Genomic DNA, 17,783 nt, shown 5'->3' on the forward strand with positions numbered 1-17,783 from the left:
ATGTTACATAGTTCGTATCGCTTAGTTTCATAGGCATGATGGTGACTTTATCATTGTCATCCATCGATTACAAGGAGAGAAAGAATAGGGATAGAAGAGAAACAAGAAGGAAAATGAGAAAGAAAGAAAAAAAAACAATACAACAAGATGTGAAATCTTCTCCAATGAAGTGATAAAACACTTCTCTTCAAGTGGCGAACACTTTTGCAAACGGGCACGGAAACCGAGGCAGCTTTTCCTCAAGATTTAGTACTTCCGCGGCTCTGATACCATGAAATGAAATGGGGATCTTCGAAACACGAGCTTTGATTAACAAGAGCAAGTGTCAAGAATGACACTAAAGCATAACCCTTAAAAAGGGTATAACTGGAAACAAAATAAAAATAAAAATGTATTCTTTATTGATATGAAAAACCAATTGCTTAAGAAGCATTGGAGTGAAATACAAGAGGGGCTGCACCCCTTTATATACACAGTTGAAAGAGGACTCAATAGAGCTGTTGGGCACAGTCCAACAGCTCTATTTAGAGCTGTTGGAATGTGTCAGTCCAACAGCTCTATTAAGAGCTGTTGGACTGTGTCAGTCCAACAGCTCTATTGCTAGTCAAGTCTGGACAGGACTTGACTAGCAACAGTCATTCTAGTTCAAACTGAACTAGATGACATAAAGACAAAAAATAAAAATAAAGGAAAAAAAATACAGAAAAGAAAGAAATTAAAAATGTATTTATATATATATATATAATAATATAATATTATTATATATACATATATGTACAGTTTTACATTTTAACAGTATTTACACTAAAGGATGGATTTGGAAGCTACCACCTCATAGAGGTGGCAGCTGGCAAAGCAGCTGCCACTTCCTCAAATGCATAAACTCCATAAACATCCATCCCAGCTACCGATCCCAAACAGGCCCTTATTGGTTACCTTTTCTGGCATAGCCTGTAGGCATGTCAAATAAGAAGTGCCACCTCAACCTCAACATTGGATTTTTGTTGCATTCCACCTAAAGAAATATTCATGTTTTTCACGGATCATCAGAAGCCCTGTCACCTGTCAAAGCAAGAAGTGAACATACCAGCTTAAACTTTGACCATCATCATAGTTCTTGAAGGAAAACATTTTTCATCAACTTGAAACCAATCACCAGAATCTCCAGGCTGTTGTCTTAATCAGACTTCCATCTTTATAAGTTTTGCACCAGTTACAAGAGAAGCCATGTTCAGCTTAATAGCCTCCATTTTCAACTTGACTATATGGTATATTTATTACCAGGAAATACAAAGATCCTCAAAAGCTAAAAGACACTTATTTCACTAAATACACAAGTCACTGAATAATTTCCGTATTTACTCTAGCAATTCCCAGGGACTAGGCTGCAGATCCTTTTTCTTTTTCTGCATACAGACTTTGTGAAAAAAAACATAGCAGAAAAAAGAACGTGGAGTCATGGAAAACTTAATGCCTGGACTCACTAAGACTTGAATGTGCAGATGCACAAGAATTTTGTTACCAATTTGATCTTCTAGAAAGCCCCTTACAACATAGCTACACTGGTTCTTGTGAAACTGATTCACAATGCTCCCTTCAGAACAACAATTTTACTGGACTATCTTCAGCTAAGCTGGTTTCACAATCCACTAATAATTGTGAAGTAAATGGGACCTTACAAGCCACTTTGCATAAATACCGGCCCTTGTAAAGTCAATCAACCAGACCAGACCTTGCAAATAGTGATTAAGCATATCAAATGAACTGAACTGCTCCAGTTTACTTTAACCAAACTCCATCAGCAGGCTTTGAATTAAAGGACATCCACATGCAAAGCCAATGTTAGTCTCTGTGGAGCCAATTGAATACATGTTCAAGGTTCAAAAAATTCTAGACACAGTCATCCTATAAGAAAAACTTATCACTATCCAATATGGTTTGACTAGTTTAACAAATTTAAAGTCTTCGGTCAAAGCCACAAACTTTTATTTTGGATATCTGTAAGTTCATTTTTAAGTTTTTGTAGGTAATCCATGTATAAATTTACTTATAATGTTAGATATTCAGAAGCAAGTTGTCCAAAAGATCAAAGAACTGAAAAATAATATGTAAACCCATGTTTTGAGAAAAATAGAATTTGTACATTCATCTTCTTAAGTTGAAATTGGCAGCAGGATTTTGTTAGAAGGGGCTGATCAATGATTAAGTCATCCAATAATTCTGCCCACGATTTGAATAAAATGAACAGAAGCAAAATTATTCTCACAGTGGAGGCTCAACCTGAAATAACCAGATTCTTATAGCAATATGATGCTGACTTTTGATTAGAAAAGGCATGGTCACTCTTCAGCTGTGTGCTCTAACAATATGGTCTCCAAAAGGTGTATGCAGACATTGTTAACTCCATAGCAGTCAGAAGCTTCTTAACAGAAAGCATTCACAAAATCTCACATCTTGGGTGTCCTCTCTATGTTTCCTCTAGCACAATTTTTTTTCCCAGATGGTTCCCTTTTGGTATAGATAAATATTTCCAACAAATTTATGCTTTGTGATGCTGTTTCAGGAGAGTCTTCTACTTTTTCTACATTGTTCCACAACATTTCGCAAGCACAGCAACTATGACAGACTAAGAATAATGACAACCTTCTAATGTTGCCAGGTTCAAAGAAAACCAAAAAAAAATACCCCAAAAAGCACAAAGTTGATTCAATCTCGGAATAGCATGTAAGGTAGTTGACTATACAACCTTAATGACACCAGGTCATGTAGTCTGTAACCCTGTACACTGTTTAGTTTGCTAAGGATTTGTTTTCAATCTTAGCAAGCATGTCAATCTGGCCTCAATAACGTATTGTGCAGTTTATATGGCAAGGACTATAACAAAAGGACATAGCAACTAAATATTGCTTTTTTCTAATACAAGGAAATGAAGAAAAACTTGCATTCTGCACACTTTACAAAAGGCCCATGTTACCTAAGAAACTGAATATTGAAGTTAGAATATCAACATTAGAGAGGCAGGCAGCAAATTGCACAGTGATTTTTTTTGACATAATCTATTAATAGGCATCAATAGACAAGTGCGTTATTATAGAAATTAAGTCAAGCCAGAAGTTTATATAAGATCTGGTAATGGATATAATTTTCTTCTTTTCTTGCATGCAGGGACCAAACTCATGCGAAGCAGAAGGATCATAAATTATCCTACCAGCTTCTTGCAGAAATAATGCAGCACTTATTTCTAGGTTTTAAGCTTCCAAAATTTCTGATGAAGGAATGCAAAATTTCTTTTTTGAGAACTGATCATTTGGGTGCTCAAAGCAGATCAAGAATAGTGATCATCATAAAGAACATAAAGACAACAGTAGCCATTGTAGAAGTTCGTTTGTTCAAAACAACAAACATTTCAGCCAAGTGTTCACAGAAAACACATTTGCTCCAAAGTTTGTAAACTTCAATATCAATGCATCTTAGACTGTTCATTATTTATATATTCTCTAATCATGTTAAAAATTTGCATGAAATTCATAAACATTGCAAAGAAATGTGTATTACCTGTCATACGCCAAATCTGAGCATTTCCAATTCCTATCCCCCAAAACGTCATGGTAAAGACGGCATTCCTCTTTGTTCCTGAGCCGGAACCTGCGCTCTTTCTTGCAGCTGGTACATCTGATAAATTCATCACGATGACACAGCCGTCCATTATGGGATCTATGTGCTCCGTTAGCATTAAGTTTGTTATAGTACTTCAGCAACACTGTCTTTGACAAAGGAACCTTCTCTCCCCTAATCATGACCCACACATTGTTTTTCCATTTCCTTGAAGCTTCTCTTCGAGCATGTTTTTCAAAAGCTGCTGGGCTTAGCTTACCTGGTCGAACATGAAAATACTCTTACTGATATATCAATGCAAATTCATATAAACATGAATTAATAGCAACAAAAACTGTCATGAATTAATAGCAACACAAACTTCGTTATTAAGTGCTTGATGTTTGTTATGACATCCCTAGATAGCATATCCAAAAGAAAAGCAATAATAAAGCCTTCAACAAGCACCCAAGGGGCAGTGAATCCATTCTAATAATTCAGCAACAAACTCATCAAATCGAAAATTTTATTTCATCGCGTAGGGCATGTTTGCTTGCATCTTACATGATTTGAGATCACATGTGATTCTATCTCATGTGATCTGAAATCATAAATATAGGTAAGTCATATATTAAATAGATAAAATATCCATAAATATAGACAAGAATACATACACAGTTTCAATTTTTTTTTACCAGAAACTTCTAGATCTCCATAAATAAGAGCCTCTTTGGACTATAACTGCAGGAAGTGATATGATCCATGCAAACGACTTAACTGTTGACTTTTAACATCAGCATATGCATGGAATTCATTTCCAACTATCAGAGTTTCATAGCTGAGCAACTAGACAATCTAGTAGGCTTCATTAATGAAAATGGAATTTTTCCTTGAGGAGATTAGATCAAGTACTTGTCATGTACATATTGTATAAACTTGGATGATGTGCCTTGTTAGCTCTTCCTACCAATCAACAAAAGGAGGAGGATATGAATGGTCATGCAGTGTATTACAAAATTTTGCATTCAAAAACTGGCTACTCCTGTCTTGAATCATAATAGCGTTACTGAAGTAAGGCCCTTCAATTTGTAGATAAAAAGAACTTTTTGTCTGCTAAGCTATTAATTATAATTGTAAAACCAATACATTCATGGAACTAATGAATATCTTTGCTTACATGGAAAATTATGTGTAGCTGAAGAAGTGTTTAGGTCCATCCGTTTATCCACAAAACAAGAAGTGTGCAGATGCAAACACACCCTAAAATCCTTTAACATAAATTTGAAAAGAGCATGTTAAATATTGCTTCTGCATGGTATTGCAAAAGGGTGCCTCACTCTTGCAAACATAAAGCTATGCACATAATACTTTCATTTCTAGGTCAACCTTTTAAAATATCTTAACTTTATGTCATTTCTCTTCTTCAAGTTGATAAAGTTCAACATATGCTTTCTATTAATCCCTTTTCCATAGAAAAGAGAAAACACCAATATTCAATATATAACCATCCACCTGCCAACAGCTAGATGCAATAAATCTCATTAGTTCATTTTTTCTTCCAAGAACTTCCAAATGCACCAACAAGTACCCAAATAATCCCATCTAATATATCATCCCTCAGAATGTAGTGTGCCATCTAAACCATATGGTTAACATTTGTCATGAATTCAATAACTTCTATTTGATTCTTCTTACTAATGTGTGAAAGCAAATGCACATGCACACAAACACAAACATAAACATAGATACACATGGGATAATATATAACCATGTTAACATGGCTATCTTATCTAACAGTACGTCATGGCCACTGCAACTAACCAATCTGACCTATAGATGTGTTCAGCAAGCTCTGTTTGCAATGGATTGTGCCTTGAATCATGCTTATTTTTGTATAAAAACATGATTCTTTTAAGTCATGAAAGTTTGTTATAGTGAGCCTTTGATTTTTAAACCTCTTCAAAAACCTGCCTACACACCACAATCACATGACCCAAAAGTCCAAAAATAAACAAACCATGTGGATCACATTAAAAACATGGTGTTTTCTTACTAGACATGATGTCATGAGCAAATACTTTATATATATATATATATATAGAGAGAGAGAGAGAGTTATTTATTTATTTGTTTGTTTATTACTATGTCACAAGGATTCGACCAACCAGAAGATGCACCCGCATCGACGCGACGTGACGTGACGTGACACGGGTGCGCGTGTGGTCAACCCTGTTAAAACTGCTTGGGTTGGCAGTTCTATCATGAATACCGAGGAGGAGTGGGAAGAGAGGAGAGGGGATTTCCTTGGAATCGGCAGCCACTTCAATTTCAGCGTGCTGCACTAAAACATCATTAATATAGAATAGGTTTACAATAATATTTTACAATGGCAAGATTGCCCCTGGTTAGTAATGTATAATACATTATACATTATAACGTGAACCTATTCTATATGGATATGGATCCAGTACTGGATCCATATCCGATCTATATTCTAATACCCTCCGTCAAGTTGTACATGGGATTAACCATGTGCAACTTGTTCTTCAGATACCAAAAGCGGTTACTTGTGAGACCTTTTGTGAACATATCAGCAACTTGGTCTTCTGAAGGCACATAGACCGGTTCAATCTCTTTGTTTGCTATCTTTTGTCTGATGAAATGTTGGTCAATCTCAATATGTTTGGTCCGACCGTGATGAACAGGATTGAAAGCAATTTGTACAGCACTTCTATTATCACACATGAGGGTTGAACTTGAGATACTCTCTCCCATTTCTGTAAGGAGATGCCTAACCCAGGTTACTTCTGCTGTGGTAGCTGCCATAAATCTATATTCTGCCTCCGTGCTAGACCTTGCCACAACTTTCTGTTTTCTACTACTCCATGAGATAAGATTGCTTCCAATGAAAACACAGTATCCTGAAACCGACCTTCTTTCATCTGGGTCTCTTGCCCAGTCTGCATTTGTATAGGCCAATATGTCATGTTTCGGTGTTGCCCATGAAGATTGAGCATATTTGAGTCCATCACCTACCGTGCCTTTTAGATATCGGAGAATACGCTTGACGGCATCCATATGACCAGTCTTTGGTTCATGCATAAACTGAGATACTTGATTTACAGAATATACAATATCTGGTCTAGTAAAAGTAAGATACTGTAACATGCCCACTAAACTGCGATACTTGGTTGCATCAGGATACAACTCGCCATCACAAATGCTGAGTTTTTGATTGACAACACTGGGTGTAGGCACAGGTTTGCAATCTGTCATTCTTGCTTTGGCCAAAAGATCAAGAGTGTATTTGTGTTGAGTTAATGACATTTCTCCATCCTGTCTGTCCACCTCTACACCAAGAAAATACCTTAGCTTTCCAAGATCTTTCATCTTAAATCGCATACTCAGCAAAACTTTAATTTGTTGAATACGCTCTGGAGCATTACCAGTGACCACTATATCATCAACATATATAAGTAAGAAAACTACAGTAGTTCCATCCCTGTATATGAATAAAGAATGGTCTAGTTGGGAACGAATAAAACCGTGGTTCTGAATATCTGAGGAGAAGCTTTCAAACCATGACCGGGAGGCTTGCTTTAAACCATACAATGCTCTGGTTAATTTACATACATATACTTTTGGGTCTCCCTCTGCATAACCTTGAGGTTGCTCTATATAGACCTCTTCTTTTAAGTCCCCATGAAGAAATGCATTTTTGAAATCAAGCTGACTAAGGCTCCACCCATGCTCAATGGCCAGGCTGAGGATAATGCGAATGGTTCCCATTTTCACTACTGGACTGAAGGTCTCATCGTAATCTTCACCATATTCTTGGGTGAACCCTTTGGCAACAAGACGTGCCTTGTATCGTTCAATGTTCCCATCCGATTTATATTTAATCTTATACACCCATTTTGAGCCAACAACATTTGTATCGGGGGGACGACCAACTATCTCCCATGTTTGACACTCATGAAGTGCCTCTATTTCCTCATTCATCGCCTCAATCCATTTGTCAGATTGAACAGCTTGACAAAATCCAAGTGGTTCTTCATGTTTTTCAACCTTGGATAGGAAAATCTGAAAATCCATAGAAAAGTTATCATAACTTACCCATTTTTCAATTGGATGCCTTATCCTGCTTAATTTTCTTGGTGCCTCCACATTATTGGGGAATGTCATGTGTTCTCAACAGGTGCATCTGTTTGCGCTTTGGGTCTTCTTGTGTAGACATTCCCTTTGTATCTCTGACATTCTGTTTCCGACACCTTATCTGAAACTGTCTCATCATGTATGTTTTCAGGAGCCAAAGCGCTACATTCAGCAACATGTGAGATAAGTTCAACACTGAGCCATGGATTATACCAATTATCAGCCATATCACCATGTTCACGACCATAGTTGGCTTTATTTTCTGGAAAGCTATTTTCATCAAAGACAACATTTCTGGAAATTCTGATCTTCTTATTGATAGGGTCATAACACCTGTACCCTTTGTGTTCATCTGCATAACCTACAAATTGGCATATAGAGGCTTTGTCCTGAAATTTGTTTCTCATGGATTTGTCAACATGTACATAACATGTGCATCCAAAAACTCGTAACTCATCATAATTAGGCTGTATACCAAGGTGGACTGTTTGAAACTCGACTGAAGAGGAGGAACTCGGCTGTTCTGAAGATGAGGAAGAGGAGACTCAGCTTGTCTGTGGAGGTTAGGCACGGTAGGTCGTGAAGTACGATCGCTGATGAGGGAAAAAGGCTCGGCACTTTCACGATCGCTGATGAGGGAAAAGACTTGGCTGAAGGCTTAGCCTTTTCACGATCGCTGATGAGGGAGAAGACTCGGCTGAAGGCTTGGCAGGAAAAGACTCGGCTGAAGGCTTGGCAGATCCTTTCACGATCCCTCACGAGAGCACTTTTATGCCCATATTAACATGCTCTGATACCATGTTAAAACTGCTTGGGTTGGCAGTTCTATCGTGAATACCGAGGAGGAGGAGAGAGGAGAGGGGATTTCCTTGGAATCGGCAACCACTTCAATTTCAGCGTGCTGCACTAAAACATCATTAATATAGAATAGGTTTACAATAATATTTTATAATGGCAAGATTGCCCCTGGTTAGTAATGTATAATACATTATACATTATAACGTGAACCTATTCTATATGGATATGGATCCAGTACTGGATCCATATCCGATCTATATTCTAATAAACCCTACTCTGGGTGCGGTCAACACACCCAAGGTCATATATGTCCAAATTTTGGACTTAAAAAAAAAGCGCCCGATGAAATGGGCTTTGGAGGATTAGGGCAAAACATTTTTGCCCTCTCTCCTCTGTCTCCCGACCCCGACGTTGCGAGCCTGAGTCTGCGACACCCTGACGTCGGCGATGCCTACGAGCTGCCACCATTGGGCGAGCACGATGCTTCCTCTCCATCTCCAAGGTACGCATTCTCTCCTTCAATCTCTCTCTCCACTCATCTCTCGGCTACCTCTCTCTCTATATTGTTCCCTTTTTCATACTGCGTGCTTCTCTCTCTCTCAACTCAATTTCTTTCCCCCTTACTAGGTGCCTCTCTCTCTCTCAATCTCGGCTAAACACTGTTGTTGCCCATTTTTGAAAAAAATATTTACCCATTTTAGGAAAAACTCACTTTGGCTGGCTCATTTTCTTAAAAATCTATCTTTCAAGAGTTTTTACATGTAAAAACTATGTAATATAAACATTATACATAATATATTTGTTGGGACGTTGCAAGTTCGAATCCTAATTGTATGACCCGTATGGGGGTCTGTCAAAAAATATTTTGCTGCCTTAAGCAACCATTTTGCAAAACATGCTTGTTGTCTCAACTCACAAGCCCAGCTAAGCCGAACTCAGTTTTCACAAGCCTAGCCAAACCGAACTCAGTTTTTTCTTTGACATATGGTTACTTGTAATGTGTATTATTTGTTGATGACTTGACGCTGGGTAATTTGATTGTTATTATTGATTTTGTTACTTAAAATTTGGTTCAATGCTCATATTTTTATTACTAACTTACTACTAGTCTACTATTATTATTGTTAAATACTTAAATATTTTTAAAATTTGTTATTGTTAGTAGTTAAAATTTTAGTAACATACTAGTCTACTGCCTAAAATTTTGTTACTAATTAAATACTTAGATAGATCAAGTTGCATTAATGTTATTGTTATATATATTTCTCATACCTTTCGATATTTAATATTTATTTATATATATGGTACTAGTATATATTATTGACCTTGCACTCAATATTTTCAATCTTAATTGTGTGCATAATTGATTTTAATATAACATTTTTTTTGTTTTCATGACAAAAATGATGAATAAAGGGAAAGGACTTGCGTCATCCTCATCCTCACATGTGAGTTCTGCTGCTAGTATTGCTGGTAGTTGTAGTGGGAGTGTTGATTCAAGTTCATTAGCTATAACATGTGATGATGGGGGGTTACTATGGGCACATGTGGATAAACTTGCAAAAATTGAAGGAGGTGGTGAAAACAAGAGATTTCGATGCAAGCTTTGTGAAAGAGATTGTGTTGGGTCTTCCACAAGAGTTAAGACTCATTTATTGAAGATATCAGGACATGACATTTCAGGATGCAGAAGAGTTGATGAGGCAATGTGAAGACAATACAAGAAAATACAAGATGAATATGAGAAAATGAAGACAATGAGTGATTCTTGTGTAATTAGTGTATCATTTTTAAGCCGCCAAGAAGATGCTAAAAAAAGAAAAGAAAAGTGGATGTAGGAGGTAGAGGAAGATGAACGTTACAAGCATCATTTAATACATATGGAATGAAGGAAATAGATAGAAAAGTAGAGAGGTATTTTTATTCTAGTTTACTTTCATTTAATGCAGCTATAAATCCTTATTAGAAGAATTTAGTTACTTTTTTGGCAAATTGTAATTTGAGAGGCTACGTACCTCCAAACTCAGAAAAAACTACGAACCGCACTTGTTGCAAAAGAGAGGGCAAATGTTGAGAAATTGCTAGAGATTAAAAAATATTCAAGGAAACAAAATGAAGTTTCTATTGTTTCTGATGAGTAGACAGATATTCAAAGGCGTCTACTAATTAATTTCATTGCTTCTTCGCTTAGTGGCCCAGTATTTTTTAAAGCAGTTGATGCATCTGAGCAATATAAAAATATTAAGTATCTGAAGGGATTGTTTATAGAAGTAATAAAAGAAGTGGGTGATCAGAAAGTAGTGCAAATCATCACAGACAACGCTCCAGTTTATAAAAGTGCAGCATTGAGCTTAGAGAGTGAGTATCCTCATATTTTTTGGACTCCCTGTGTAGCACACAACTTGAATCTGGCCCTCAAGAGCATCTGCAACCCTAAAGAAGAAGAAAATTCACCAGCATATGCTCTATGTTCATGCATTGAGGAATTAGAAAAAAATGTCAAAAGCATTAGAATTTTTGTTGTGAACCACCATCATATTAATGTTATATTTAATATGCATTCTGACATGAAATTGTTGAAGGTCGGTGAAACACATTTTGCATCCATCATTGTGATAGTGAAGAAGATTAGGGAAGTGAATAATGTTTTGGTTAACATAGAGACTAATGAGAATTAGACATTCTATTGTGCTAATGATGTTGTCAAGGCTCAAGAAATTCATTGTTGATGATGAGTTTTGGGACAAAGTCGTATACTGCATTTTATTTACGCAACCTATTTGGGAAACGTTGAGAGAAATCGATAAGGATGAGCCCATGCTTCACAAAGTTTATGAAATGTGGGATAATATGATTGCAAAAATACAAGTTGTAGTTTTCAAGCATGAAGAAAAAAATCCTGCATTGGATGATTCAGAATTTTTTAACCATATTTATTCAATTTTAGTCAAAACATGGGATAAGAACAACACTCATTTGCATTGCATGGCACATTCTCTTAATTCAAAATATTATGCAAAAAAGTGACAAGAAGGTGGTATTGGTCGTTTCCTTCTAAATTTAGACCCAAAGCTATCAAGGCATAGAAATATGTGTATGACAAGACTTTATCCAAAATCACATATTCTAAATCAAGTCACACAAGAGTTTGAAAATTTTGCATCTTCGAGATTATATGGACAAACATTACTAGCGAGAGAGAACGACAATATAGATCCTATCACATGGTGGTTAACATTTGGATCTGAAACACCTCTTCTCCAACGTCTTGCATTGAGATTGCTATCTCAGCCTGCTAGTGCATCCTGTTGTGAAAGAAATTGGAGTACATATTCTCAAATCCAAAACATGAAGAGAAACAAACTCACCAACAAGCGTGCATAGGATTTAATATATGTTCATTCTAATCTTCAACTACTTTCGCAAACCAATGATGAATATAGGTACTAATTGCTTTCTTAGTTATTTAACTATTTCTTAGTTTTTTCATTTAAATATACTTGTATTTAATATTTTCAAATTGGGTTTGTAATGCAGACAAGAATCATCCAAATTTTAGGATATAAACCCAGAAGAGTGTGACTTAGAGGAAGAGCATAATTTCAACATTACAAACATAGATTTATCTGAGCCCAGTCTTCCTTCTTATGATGCATTTGATGATGAAGCAGAAAATTATTATGATCCATTACCTCATCGTCATATACATTGTGTAGGATATACTTTTGGTATGTAATTATGCATTGTTTGCTTTTTTTGTTAGTATATTGTATAATTTACTTCTTTTCTATTTTACTTATTTGATTGTTTCTATAATATATTTAGGTTGATTTAATTGTGGTGTTAGTTTTTATGATGTAGAATAGAATTGTATATTGTTAATTTGATTTATTGCATGCATGATGATAAATTGATTTGATGATATTATGATAATTACTTTTTATTTCATTAGTGTTACTGTTGTTAACTGTTAAAACTTAAAAATTATATATATATACATAATATAATTTTTTATATTTTTGCCCTCTTGCACCCTCGCACCCAAGTTTTTTTAAAGTGCTACATTGCCACACCCGCACCTGTACCCATGTGACATAGGTTTATTAAAATTATATGAAGTTAATATTTGGTTAAGTCATCAATATATACTTTTTGGCATATCCCACCAATGCTGTTTTTTTCTTTTTCTGCATGATTTGTGGACCAAGCATTAAAAATATGACCTACATCGCTATTTTAGTAGTAAACATCCTTTGGATCACATGATTGTGATGCAGGTTTTTCAAGAGCTTCAAAAGTAAATGGCACATAAACATCAATATTTCATGATTCAAAAAATAATGTGGTTTTACATCAAAACAACTTTACCCAAAGCATGTCTTCTAATTTTTGTTTTTTTACCTCTTTGCCCATTAATCTCTAAGGTACTCTTCCAATTCTAGTCTCATTTTACATTTTTTTCTATCTTGACTGAAAAGTACTATATCATCTATAGATAAGAATCTCATCTTGGTAGATGTTTTTTCATCGAACTAATCTATGTGGGTGTGTACACACATACATACATATAGGGACACTAGAATATGTTCAATAGAGTATTAACCAATATTTTCATGGGTTTTTTTATTCTTTTTCTTAAATTTCACCGCATGGATGTGATCTAGATGCTTCGTTTTATAGAAACTGACTCTTAGATCATCCAATTATGATGCATAAGAGGGATCTTTTAAGGTTTGAAAATCAACGACTTGGAATTTTTGTAAATATTCAACTATCCAAAAATTGCATTTCTTCGTAAAAAAATACATGATCCAACAGTCAATTCATAGCAAATGGACCATGCCAAATACATCTGCAGGGTTGGATTTGCAAAAAAAAGGTGTTGGAAATGCCTAGTTCACACTCCGGTTCACATATTTTCAGTTAACATATTCTAGTGGCTATATATATATATATATATATATATATATATATATATAGAGAGAGAGAGAGAGAGAGAGAGAGAGAGAGAGAGTAGGAGTGTCCAAGCCAAGGGAGATCCACACTCTCCAACCTTAGTGATCAAATAGGTTGCTTATCCTCCTTCCCAGTTTCAGCAACCAGCTTCTATTATTTAGCTGAGTTTCTTAATTTATATACCCTTCCTCAATTGCATATGGTAAATGAGCATATATCTGATTACTTTGAAATTGGGAGTGATGGAGAGAGAGAACTGCCAAATTATCAAGGTTGTAGATTTTGAACCTTCTTTTGTTTGGACAGTTCCCCTTCTCCTCATACACATGCCAACTAGAATACTATACCTGTTGATTTCTTAAAAAAAATTAAAGACATCTAAGATTCAACTTTCCATAGGAAAGTTGCCAGCAGCACCCAACTTCCATAGTAAAACAATCATGGATAGTTGGATACCTTTTCCCAGGGTGAATAACACAAAGATACACTTACATGAAAGTTGCACTGGCAAATGTTTTAGCACCCTCATGCTACAAAAGACTTTCCCAGGCTACTGTCTCACCACAAGGAAAGTAGAACCAACTGGCCTTTTTGCACACTTACCACCAAGTTTTATATTTTCCTACAATTTCCTTACTACATACAAATGTTTACTTCAAAAATCCACTCTGGAGTCTGGACTTTACCTAGATCAAGAGTCACCTATGTGAACTTCTAGTACAATTCCCGATGGGCTTACATGACATTTCTTGTCCATATCTCATATGCTACGTATGGCTTCCTCATGTTTCACTATTTATTTGTGACGTTCATGGATGCTGCTCATGTTTTCTTTTTTGTTCCACCTCAGCCATGCTTATGGTGAGCATGCAGTCCAAAATTCACCATAGTGCACCACCACTTTATGGAAGCTCCATAAGTCCATAACTGTATATCCGCATAACCAGTGCTTATTTCACTTTATTCAGTCACTTTCATCTTTATCAAATAACAACTAACACAAAAGATTCAAATGTTTATTTCCGCCAATTAATAAATCTCTTTTATTTCAATTCCATGTCCATTGTTTAACATTTCCACTATCAAACTGAGAAATCAGTCACAAAATTCTGCAATTGCACTTCATATGTACCATATTGCAGAAGCTAATATAAATATGCCACTCCCCGTTTAGCAATGGAATCAATAAGGTTACTTCCACTGGTTACATGCAGAACTGGGCAGTCACTTTTCTTTCTGGACTAACATTAGGTGATTCCTTATTTACTAAATCTTTATTTAATGGCAGAGACAGCCTGATGATGAATCTATCATAGACTACAACCCTGGCATGAAAATCATCACAACAGAACGGAATGCCATGTGTAGAGCATCCTGTGACTGGATTCCTACTTTCCTAGCTATTACATGTTATAAGGCCATATTGAGACCTAGTAGATTTTTAAAGAGAAAACAAAAAATTGTCGACAGCCTCTCTACACCAATGCTACAGGAAAGATGAGGTCTACTTAAAAGAGTTCAATAAATTTTTATATTCTCAAAAAGACACTTTGTTGGAAGAATGCACCACAAATATGTCAGTATGCACAAGTCAGATCAACAACATGTAATTAGCAACTCTAAAACATACATAACAAGAAAAGATACAGTACTCAACCAAGAATTGTGTTGCATGGCATCTGTAAAACTCAATCAGGAAACTGGAATAGATATGTTCTAAAACTCAACAACAGTTCTGTATAACTCCCATAAATCAGTTGTAAACTGAAAAAGAGCATGCCACCTTCCCAAAGCAAACATAAATAGCATGCCTCGGGCTCATTTTGTGCTTGCAACATATTTGATTTTGAAATGTCCGGCTCTATCCAACTGTTTCCCTGTACCTGATTTCATCCTCAAACCCATCTCTGCAGCTAGGCCATGCTTGCTCTAATTGATGGAGAATAGGGTATAAGGGTGCCAACTTTTGGTGAGAAACTTCTATTCTTCCTAGTACATCTCTTTATTTCCACGCAAGTCATGCAACTAAATTATTCTCTGTATGTGACAAGATTTATGCTAATTAGCAGGCCTGTTCATTGGAATATATTTGAATTTAATTCAGAATAAGTCCATCATTGCAACTTTCTATAAAGGTTATGTTTGCAACACCTTGTGGGCAAAAGTTGGAAGCTAAAGGCAGTCAGAAGACTCAGAACTCGATAAAGTTTAGGCATAGGTCCTAGATCACGAAGCGAGATGAACCATATTTCTCCACAAAATACCCTCCTTGTAATACCCAAGGAAAAGGAGCAATGAAAACTACCCAGAACTTCACTTGGCATCTTTCTAAAAATTTTATCAAAAAGCAGCAGAAGAGATGGTAAGAGCAGAAGTTATTTAAAGTTAAAAAATAGTGATGGTTGTTGAGTAAACATAAAAATAAGATCAATGGACATCAAACCAGATACCATGCAGCGTGTTCTCTACAATACATTACAAATATAAAAGCAACAAAACATATAAAAACCAAAAAACAGCTGCAGATAAGACTGACTCATTTTCATTTAGTGGTGCTTTTTATAGCAGCAGCAGCAAGTGTATGTGCCCTGAAGAAAAGACTCACAAGAGGAAAAAAGAAATTGCATGGTTGAACAAAAATATGAAGAGAACAATAAACAAAGAGCCTGCCAACAGCTTTTCACTTGACATAATACTTGAAAGATATAAGCTACATAGTGCCTAAAAGACAAACAAGCCATGCCTTGCAGTCGTTTACATACAAGCAAGCCATGCCTAGATCAAAACATGCATGCAGTCGTTCATGATAACAATGCATTTTCACCAGCACGAGAGAAGAACCAAAGGAAAGCTAGTCATCATCCTTCTCGTTCCAATAGAACCTCCACACAAAACAGATAATCTCGAAGCAACAACATGCCAAACACCATCGTTACATTGCACAAAGCCACAACACATTTCAGAAGAAAGAACAATTAGTTACAAACAAAACACCACCTCTATGGCCAAAACCTCACACACCAAGATTGCAAAAAACAAAACAAAAGGATACCCATAACCAAAAAAACACACCAATCACCACAACCATCAACAAACTAAGGTCAACACAAATCAACAGGACGACCATGCATTATGATCCAACCATCAAGCCCACACCCACCAACCAAAAACTCACGCCACTCATCACAATCCACCAACCAAGACCCCAAACACCCCAAAAATTCACCACCAACAAACAATACTCAACAAAAACCAACACAAGGATCAGATCCATCTTACTTTCTTGGCATCCAGGCGTGCACTCACAGCTAACCTGAAGATCCCCACAAGCCAGGATCCTCAGCCTCCCAATAGCATCCCCATATTTCGGACAAGTGCACCCACACATGACCTCCACAAAATCTCCACCCCTCTTCAACCCGCTTATCTCACTCAAATCCTCATCCCAGAACAAACCAACCTCGCCATTGCCATCCCCACCACTCTCCATGCCTCCAAACCCCAAAAGGAAGAGAAAAAACAGATACCAACAAGGCTAAAAGGGAAGGAAACGGTGGTATCTCTGTGGGTTTCGATTGATCATGCAGAGGGAGGGAGGGAGGTGGGGAAGAGGCAAGAATATGTGAGACACGTTACCCGAGCGCTTGGCGTGAAAATGGGTGAGAGGAACGTGGTAAAGGAGGGGTGAGGTGAATTGGGTTGTGCTTCAAAACTCCCCCACTCGAATGGCCATACTGGTGCGGCCATTTGGCATATTAGGCCTGCAAAGGGCCTACCCCCGTGACTTGGTCGCACTTGGGGACATGTTATTCGGACGCATTTACTTTTCACCCACCTTTACAAAATCATGCTGCGTTTCTTTTCCCACCAAGCTTCCTAATTAATATTCTCACCGTAGTTTTCTCACTTTTTAATTTGAGGGGGTCTAGGCTATGAGACAGGCAGGATAGCGAATCACATAATGGCAATGTCATGCACCAACCACAACCACAACCACTAATTCTTTCATGTATAAGTGGGATTCAAGAGGGTGAAGGTTAGTTAATGGCTGTGGTTGATGGATGACATCAGTTTTATACGATTTGCTTTTGATAAGCAGCTCGGGTTCGACTCCCACGAGCACTATCTCTTGCGTAAGCTAAGCCCAGTATAAGCCCAAGGTGTGAAAGTCTTAACATGGTTCAAAACTCGCGATAGCGTTCCTTACTGCAAAGCCAAATCTAGGCGTATTCCCCTAAGAGGCAAACTAGAAAGGACCTCAAGATGTCACCAACTAGAGG

The 17,783-nt window shown here is 36.7% G+C and overlaps 1 protein-coding gene across 1 annotated transcript in view; it reads right to left on the bottom strand.

Annotated features, from left to right (window-relative positions):
• The window catches only part of LOC149822937 (protein ULTRAPETALA 1-like), a 33,342-nt gene extending 16,178 nt beyond the window's left edge, over positions 1-17,164 (bottom strand). The window contains exons 1-2 of the mRNA XM_089980280.1: positions 16,783-17,164; positions 3,556-3,874 (exon numbers count right to left, since the gene is read on the bottom strand). Of these exons, the coding sequence (XP_089836406.1) occupies positions 3,556-3,874; positions 16,783-16,993 (530 nt within the window). The 5' untranslated portion in view covers positions 16,994-17,164. The remainder of the gene's footprint in view (positions 1-3,555; positions 3,875-16,782) is intronic.
• Between the last annotated feature and the right edge of the window lie 619 nt (positions 17,165-17,783).

The sequence above is a fragment of the Nuphar pumila genome, chromosome 11, assembly GCF_984573655.1.
Source record: "Nuphar pumila chromosome 11, dmNupPumi1.hap1.1, whole genome shotgun sequence".
Classification (NCBI taxonomy): domain Eukaryota; kingdom Viridiplantae; phylum Streptophyta; class Magnoliopsida; order Nymphaeales; family Nymphaeaceae; genus Nuphar; species Nuphar pumila.